The following is a 9382-nucleotide window of genomic DNA, read 5'->3' as shown; positions in this document are numbered from 1 at the left end:
GTTTTTCAAGGCAGGGTTTCTCTGTGTAGCCCTGGTTGACCTGGAACTCAGAAATCACCCACCTCTGCCTCCCAAGTGCTGGAATTAAAGGCGTGCGCCACCACTGCCCGGCTCTTTTCTTGTTTCTTGAGGCAAGTTCTCAGTATATAGCTCCCATGAACATGGATCTCACTACGTAGACCATGCATATTTGTAGGGACAGGGCAGCTTCTGCTCCTGAGTGCTAACATTGGTCACCATGCTCATCAGAGTAGTAACAACTTTGTAAAGAAGGGAAAGAGTCAGGGGCTGCTCATCAATGTGTGGACAGAGAACGGAATACACTTGTTTCAGTACTTTGTTAGACAGTAAACCACCAAATACGTCTGCAAATAGAAAAGTGTGGAGGACAGTTTAAGAATACAGGTCTCTGAGCTATGAATCTGAAGACTTTAAGGAAGCTCAGGGTGGAGGCAGGAATGTTCTACACCGATTTTCTTTTCCTGGTGTGCAACATGTTTGAGAAGACTTAACTTGGACTTTGACAAAATAAATCAGAAAACATGTTCATTAAAAGATGCAATAATGACAGTGACTCAGGCCTTTAATCCCAGTATTCTGGAGGCAGAGACAGGTGGATCTCTGTAAGTTCAAAGCCAGACTGGTACACAGATCCGGTTCCAAGACAGCAAAGCTGCACAGAAAAACCTTGTCTCAGAAAAAAAAAAAAGACAGAAAAGATGCAACTATGTTATCCTTCAACATCCTTGGTATCACTGAAGTAAATACTATAAAAGAACCCCATGTAAAGTCTCTAATCATTATGGCTAGGTTAATAAAATATTTCATTCATTATATAATTTCAGCTTAGGTGAGTATCTATATATGTCACTCTGAGTACTTAGTCACAGTACTCTTTAACAGTTTTTCCATTTAAAAGCCACTCTACAGGCTGACCATACCGTTAGGCAGGTAAGAATGCGTGTGTGGCACACGAAGTACCTGCACATCCATAAACATTACACATATGCACTCAGTAACAAATAAACAAAGTGTAAAGCCATCCTGCAGACATGGAAGTTCTTGTTGCATGCATCATCAGATCTCAGTGGGCGCATCTGAAGGCCCTGACAGAGCGACCTTGGAGGGGTAACTCACCCACGGGTCACATGAGTTCAGAGCACTTCTAAATCTGTCCATGCAGCCCTTCTGCAGGGACTGCACTCCTATTATCTCACTGCTGGCAGACCACAGGAAGAGCGCAATGGCCGTGAGTGTGCTCACTTCATCAGGTGCGGGCACACAGTCATCTACGAGACAAAAGGCAAGCAACGTGGGGAGATGTCGGGATTACAGACATGGACAACACTCCTTCAATGTTTACCAGACTGTGTCTCAACCTGAAACATACAGATTACAAAATTCTCACTGTGGAACTACGGTAGGGATAAATGCTTCAGGTACACTTTTTAAAACCGGTGTGTTAAAGTTGATAGGAAGCAGACAGTTAAGGCAGACTCTGCAGACCACTCAATTATCATAGAGAGAAGAAATGCAGCATTATAATGTGGAATTGTGGCAGATGCCATCTTGACAAGGTAATGAAAGTTAAGACATGCCAAAACTATAATCCCAGCACAAGGGAGGTGGAGACAGGATTATTGATGCGAATTTGAAGGCAGCCTGGCTACAGAGTGACATCAAGCCAATATAGACTACAAAGCACAACTTTGTCTTAAAAAGCAAGAACCAGGGGCTAAAGAGATGGCTCAGCAGTTGAGGGCACTGGCTGTTCATCCAGAGGACATGGGATCAATTCCCAGCACCCACATGGCAGCTCATGGCTGTCTATGGCTCTAGTTCCAGGGAATCCAATGCTCTAGTATAAACTTGCATGCAGATAAAACACCAATGCATATAAAATAAAATAAAATAAAATAAGTAAATAAATAAAAACAGAAACCCAGAGTTTCTTTTATTTTTTTATCTTTTGTTTGTTTATTTGCTTGCTTGTTTGAGACAAGGTCTCTGTACATAGATTTGGTTGACTATCCTGGAACTTACTAGGTAGACCAGGCTAGCTTCAAACTCAGAGATGCACTTGTCTCTGCCTCCTGAGTGCTGGGACTAAAGAATAGGTGTCCTGTAGTCTTCAAAAGCAGGAATGTGCATGGATACACACTCATGATCCTAGCACTTGGAGGTGGGGGCAGGAGGGGCAGAGAAAGGAGTATCTTTGAGTTCGAGGCCAACCTAGTTTACATGAGTTCCAGAACATCCAGGGCTATACAGAAAACAACAAAACAGAATAAAACCAAACTAGGAATATTATAAAAGATAAAGGTTAGGGAAATGTCCTAGACAACTTCTAAAATGTACATATGAACAGCAGTGACCCTTCTTCAACGCTAACTTCCTGCATTTGGTAGTTCCTCTGTAGGTGTCTAAGGAGCTACTCTACTCTTAGGGTACTTATAAAGTATTCAGGAGCAAAACACCACAAAGATGTTAACACATTCTCAAATGGTTCAGTAAAGTTAATTACCATGAGTAACGATAATGATATGTGAAGTTTACAGAGGATCCTATGGAGTGGGAGGCAATATCTAGGACAATACTGGACAATATTGGAATCCACAAATCTATTCTCCAACATCTTAGTATAGTTTTAAATTCTTTCAAAATCTAAGGTTCTAAAAATGAAAAAAAGTATTGCAACAAGTTTAAAAGGATTCATTGTTCCCATGAGGGTTTCCATGTGTAAGCATAAATACATACACACAATTTTTAAATACAGGACCTCAATTCTTTAAATAAGAAACATTTCCAGGTTGGAAATGTACTCCAAAGTGAGCTCGCCTTCACCTTCTCAGCCTTAATGCCTGGCTGTGAAAAGGTTTCAAAAAACAATGTGGCAGACTTTTCCTTCTTACTCTGTTTTTTTGTTTGTTTGTTTTTGTTTTTGTTTTTAAAAGATGTATTTATTTATTTTATGTATATGAGTACACTGTAGCTGTACAGGTGGCCGTGAGCCTTCATTTGGTTGCTGGGAATTGAACTCAGGACCTCTGCTTGCTCCAGCCCCGCTTGGTCAGGCCCAAAGATTCATTCACTATTATATGTAAGTACACTGTAGCTGTCTTCAGACACACCAGCAGAGGGTGTCAGATCTCATTACACATGGTTGTGAGCCACCATGTGGTTGCTGGAATCTGAACTCAAAACCTTTGGAAGAGCAGTCAGTGCTCTTAACCACTGAGCCATCTCTCCAGCTCACTTCTGTTCTTACAGCTATGATATTTTCTTTAAAAAGAAAATACAATTTAAGTGCAAAAAGTTAAACACAGAAGAAAAGATAAAAACTATGAAGAAGTACTTCCCCTGAATTAAAAATGAATATAAAAATGTTTATATTCGCCAAGAAAAGGATAATACCAATTGATCTATAGAGATGAGATTAGCAGATGTTGCTGATGGAATCATAAATTCATAAAGCCACAATGGACAGCAATTTGGCATTATCTAATAAAATTGGTGCTAAAATATGTATTTTCAGTCCTCATATGTGCCATAAAAAACATGAGGAATCTTTAAGGGTATTTATCACAACCATCTTTGTAGTTGTGGAAAATTAGAAATAATAAAAAATACCCATTGACAGGTAACAAGTAACTGGCAAATTGATTGAAAAAATAAAGAATCAGATTTTACTTATATAAAAATTTACTTAAGTAAATTAAAAAATATAAACAAATACCATATATTGTTCATAATTACTTATCTCATTCAATATAAGCATGTACATATACATATATATACTTATTAACTAATATATATTAACATAAGAAATTCCTTATTTCTATATTCAGATATAGGATAAAATATTTCAATGTCAATATTGTAGTTATATTTGGGGATATGTTAGAATAGTCATAAATTTTTAGTCTCCTCTTTTATTACGTTTTCTTTGAAGATAGGACCTCATTATATTGGCGCTGGCTGGCCTACACCTGCCCTGCTTCTTACACAGTAGCAGGCATGTGCTATCCTGTCCTGTTCCTACTTTGTTATTTTTATTGAAACACATAGCCAGACATTGTGGTATATTTCTGTAACCTCAGGAATCAAGAGGCTAACATGGGATAATCATGAGTTTGAAGTTAACCTAGGCTTCATAACAAGGAGCTGCTTCCAAAAACAACAACAACAACAACAACAACAAAAAGGAGGAGGAGGAAAGAAGGGAGGGTGGGAATTCCAAAAGGAGAGAAGACAGAAAAAAGCGTAAGTAAACATACATATACCAATGCATGTCAATTCTGGGTCTATACTGTCTCTCTTTGTAGCCTGGGAACATGCATATAAGCACTTAGAAAAAGGTTCTTAAGAGCCCACACTCTTGGAAGATGCATTTATACTTCAAATATGAGATAAAACACCTCTTGGGTTGATTTAGTGTTGTACAGCAGTCTCCTGACAAGGTTATTCAAGTAATAATTTATTAAGGAACAAACAGCTATTTATATATAGATGAGTACACTGTCACTGTCTTCAGACACACCAGAAGAGGGCATTAGATCCAATTATAGATGGTTGTGAGCCACTATGTGGTTGCTGGGAATTGAACTCATGACCTTTGAAAGAACATTCAGTGCTCCTAACCGCTGAGCCATCTCTCTAGCCCCAGGAACAAACATCTTAAGAATCTAAAAGTTTGAAAACTCAGACAGGCTACCTGGTTGAGAATATTCCAGGATGCAGGCAAGTGTGCTCCGGATCAGAGCTGTCCACTGTTTCTGAGTTTCCTCAGTTTTGGCCATGGAGAGTGTCACGATACTTTTTATCCCCTGAAGAGCTGCGCTGACTGGGGGAGGAACCTGGTTGTCTGCAGACTTTATTGCTGTGTCTTTCAATATCCTTGCAATTAAGAACAGGATTGTAGGCAGGATTGTCATACATCCTGAAATAAAGACAAATAAAATTTTTTGTAACTCCTTCAGTTCCCCCATGATAGGTATTTCCATCACACAGATATACACACCTAGACACAAAGACACATCCAGACACACAGACACACAGATACACACACAGAAAACACACACAGATACACATGCAGATACTGATATACACATACAGACATATACACACACAGACACATACATACACAGACACACACACACAGATACAGATACACACACACAGACACCCCCCTCCCCAGAATTATTTTTAAACACTTACTATGTTCCCTGCCCCTCAGATAAGGGCTCAGGACTGTGTCCAGGCTGGCTTCACACCCCTGCATTCAAGTAATCCTGCCTCACCATCACTGTGCCTGGCTGACGGTGATTTAATATTATTTCTATCCTTGATTTTATTCAAAATTTACTCTATTACTATCATAAATCAATGTCTAAAAATAACTAAGTGCCACATTGTTTTTAAAACAGAAGTGGCATTTTCTTTTTTGTTTCAACTGAATCTTGGTTTTCTTACTTCCAATGTTGGCTATTTAACATTGCACCTCATAATGGGAAGAGAACAGAGGACAGAAAACAGTTGAACACTAACCATGTACTTTGAGTAGCCTGGGGAATCTTACATAATCTAAGATATGTAATCACTTTTCAGTATGGAAGAGTCAAGTCAAGTCAGGAAAATAAACTACTGGGCGAGCAAGTGCAGATGAAAGCATGAGTGAGGCTCCTTCCAAGAGACTAAGATGGAGAAGCCCCTGTCTCACGTTTGTCAGGTAAGAGCCAGGAAGGTGTGCTTGGCCTGAAATGGACCTGAATACTTCCTGTACTGTTTTTACTTTATTCCGAGCCATAGTTCTTCAATCTACAGACAGCTATCACCTTTATTAACCACCACTCCTTTCAGTGCTCCTTACAGTTGACTGTCACTGTCTTCAGGCATGCATTCGTTTCCAGTGACACTCATGAATGGGACCAGATCATGAAACAGGAGCTCAGTCATCCTTCCCATGTTTGTCTGTTGCCTTCATGTGTTCCCTCAACCTCAGGTTTTCATTTGTGTGTGATATTGGGAATCAAGACCAAGATGAGAACTTTGCACATGCGGGCAAGGCTGCCTTAGGTTGTAAGGTTTAGAAATTTTAGTTTTTCCCAGGCTGTTAAAGGCAAAGTAACCCTTTAAAAAACTTCTCTTTTAGCAGCTGAGATTTAAGAAAGGAAAAAGAAACTGTTAAAATCCAAAGGACACTCATCTTTATCTAATTCCATATAGTACACTCTCAAATACTGATCAATCCCATACCGGCCGGTGAACAAAGCGATGGCAGATCTGAGAGAATGGCCACCGTGGCTGCCACCAAGCGAGCACTTTCTTCTGACAGCTGAGTTTTCGTGGCCATGTGACTTGGAGAGTCCAACATCTTGGTACTCAGGTGTGGCATATGCCGTACTAAAATGAACATCAGCAGCTCCATGGTTGCGAACACTAGGGACTTCCCAGGGCTGAGGCCACCGGCATCACCCCCTTCTCCTAATGCAGGGCAGGACTCTTTTTCCATGTCTTCTCCATCTTAAGGGAAAGATGTCATTGATGACATTTCCAGCATAGATAGACATAAAGTAGTAAGTACACCTAAAGACATTTCTAAAGGACTTATAAAGTCATATGTAAGTGGTGCCATATGCCCTTGGTACAGTGCTCTGGCTAGATGAGCCTTCCTTGAAAGCCATGGGCAGTCCATTTCACCTGGCAAATCATTACTAGGCATTTCATTAGGTTTGTATTTCATAACAGGAATAACAAATATGCTAGGTAAACCATATAAAATTGACACCTTTGAATGGAAGAAGTATAAAATTAACTTTTGTTGTTGTTGTTGTTTTGTTTTGTTTTGTTTTCGAGATAGGGTTTCTTTGTACAGCTCTGGCTGTCCTGGAACTCACTCTGTAGACCAGGCTGGCCTCAAACTCAGAAATCCACCTGCCTCTGCCTCCCAAGTGCTGAGATTAAAGGCATGCAACACCACAGCCCGGCAACTTTTTTTTTTTTTAATTTTAATTTTGTTTTGAGACAGGTCTCTAGCCCAAATTGACCTTGAACGAACACCGTACTTTTTTTATCTTTTTCGTTTCTACCTCCCAAACGCTGAGATTACAAGCATGCCCATCATGCCTGGTTATAAAACTAGGAGTACAGAGATGGAGAGATGGCTCAATGGTTAAGAGCACTGGTTGCTCTTCCAGAAGACCTCGGTTTGATTCCTGGCACCCATATGACATATCACAACCATCTGTAAGTCCAGTTCTAGGGAACCAATGCCCTCTCTCTTCTGGTCTCTGTGGGCCCCAGGCATGCATGTGGCAAAACAGCCATACATATAAAACCGTGCGGAGCAAGGCGTTTCCCGTGCTTACTTAGTGCGCTTCTCTTTTCCTGTAGATAGTCCCGAGCAGCCCTGACAATCTGCTGCACAACTCCAGTGACCAGCAGCTGGATAGAAGGTGGGTTCCAGGTCAGTAACAGGCGGTGCAGGACACTTAGCAACTCAACACCAATCAGCTATTATAATTAACACAAATACACTTAGTTAATTTCAAGTTCAAATGACAGATGTGTACTATTAAAATCTGAAAAAATACATATGCAATAATAATTTTGTAACTAAAATTTAATATATAGGACTAGATAACAAAAGAGCATTATAATAAAATTAAGAGGTCACACTTTATCTCATAAGTTTTTCAAGTAACATACAGTATTTAAATACTTAATTATGTTTTATATTCAGATATTATTATTCTCCTACTGGGATTAAACACCTAAGCTATTAGTGTTGCTAGAATTCAGTGTCACTGAAGTTCCTAATTGCCCACCTAAGATGAGGAATTGGTATGTTTTCACTTTAGCAACAATTAAAACTGTAACCTTTTTTTAAAAAAAAGATTTATTTATTTACTTTACTTATGTGAGTACACTATAGCTGTCTTCAAACACACCAGAAGAGGACATCAGATCTTATTACAGATGGTTGCTGGGAATTGAACTCGGGACCTCTAGGAGAGCAGTTAAGTGCTCCTAACCGCTGAGCCATCCCTCCAGCCCCCACAAACCGTAATCTTTTTTTTTTTTTTTAAAGATTCATTTATTTAATCTATATAAGTACACTGTAGCTGTCTTCAGACACACCAGAGGGTGTCAGATATCATTTTGGATGGTTGTGAGTCACCATGTCATTACTGGGATTTGAACTCAGAACTTTTGAAAGAGCAGTCAGTGCTCTTAACCACTGAGCCTTCTCTCCAGCCCCACAAACTGTAATCTTAAGTCTCTATAATTTTCTTTATCTAACTGATACGATGAGCTTGCCGTAAATTAAAAATAGAAGAGAAACTTAATTCAATCAAAACTTTTCTCTCTTCTTAAGACAGAAAAGCCCACACACAGCTTGGGGTACTGCTCAGTCACAAAATGCTGGCCCAGCACACACGAGGTTCTGGAGCCAGTCCCACAAGTACAAAGAAATTCAAAATCAAAATAAATCCAAGGCTGTTCTATTGTTCTTCATGTGTTCTTCATGTATCCTAGTAGGCTTCTACAGACTGATAGAGACCTGTGCCTCTCCTGTCAAGCCACTCTCTCCTTATGGTAAATGATTGTTCTCAACTTTTTTTTTGAGACAGGGTTTCTTTGTGTAGCCCTGTCCTGGATCTCACTCTGTAGACCAGGCTGAACTCAAAGTCAGAAATCCACCTACCTCTGCCTCTGTCTCCCAAGTGCTGGGATTAAAAGCATGCGCCACCACCGCCCAGCCTGGACTTTCTTACTTAAAGGCCCCAAAGGCCTCCTCTGCCATTGCTGTAGTTCCTAAACTATCTGTAGCCTTCTTCCCTTCCATGCTGTCCCTGTCTCCCACAGAGCACCCCTTGCCTTTGAGAGCTGCTGGCTTTAGCTCCTACTCCTACTCCCTTCCCTGGTCCCCACTGCCCATCTAGTTCCCTCTTTTTGACCCATAAATGTTGTTTATCCTCAGTTTCCCAGCATGGTCCTCTTTTCACCTGCATTTAAGTTTTCTAGACTATTATTTTCTGGAAGATTAGATAGAGAGCCTCATAGCTGTTCTCTGTGCTCCCCTTCTCATATCTCATAAACCAACCTCTTTAAGGCTGACTGTATAATCTTTCTATGTCTTTCTGTCTGTCTGTCTGTCTGTGTCTCCATTAGTCATTTACTATCTACCTCTCTATCTACACTAATGCTGTATAACTGAGTTATATCCAAACAAAATTAATCATTCTTCATTTTTAATCATTTCCTTTCGCTTTCAGTATAGAGTTCAAATTCCTTTGTTTGTCATAAAGAAACCTTCTTTGAAGGTTTGATAAAACTCTGCACTAAACCCATCTGGTCCTGGGCTTTTTTTGGTTGGGAG

At 40.0% G+C, this 9382-nt stretch overlaps 1 protein-coding gene across 1 annotated transcript in view; it reads right to left on the bottom strand.

Annotated features, from left to right (window-relative positions):
* Heatr5b (HEAT repeat containing 5B) overlaps window positions 1–9382 on the bottom strand; it is a 91718-nt gene that overhangs the window by 3188 nt on the left and 79148 nt on the right. The window contains exons 31-34 of the mRNA XM_031357810.1: window positions 7368–7512; window positions 6256–6522; window positions 4715–4939; window positions 1138–1289 (exon numbers count right to left, since the gene is read on the bottom strand). Coding sequence (XP_031213670.1) covers window positions 1138–1289; window positions 4715–4939; window positions 6256–6522; window positions 7368–7512 — 789 coding nt within the window. The remainder of the gene's footprint in view (window positions 1–1137; window positions 1290–4714; window positions 4940–6255; window positions 6523–7367; window positions 7513–9382) is intronic.

The sequence above is a fragment of the Mastomys coucha genome, unplaced genomic scaffold, assembly GCF_008632895.1.
Source record: "Mastomys coucha isolate ucsf_1 unplaced genomic scaffold, UCSF_Mcou_1 pScaffold6, whole genome shotgun sequence".
Classification (NCBI taxonomy): domain Eukaryota; kingdom Metazoa; phylum Chordata; class Mammalia; order Rodentia; family Muridae; genus Mastomys; species Mastomys coucha.
This window is presented reverse-complemented; position numbering and strand designations above follow the sequence as displayed.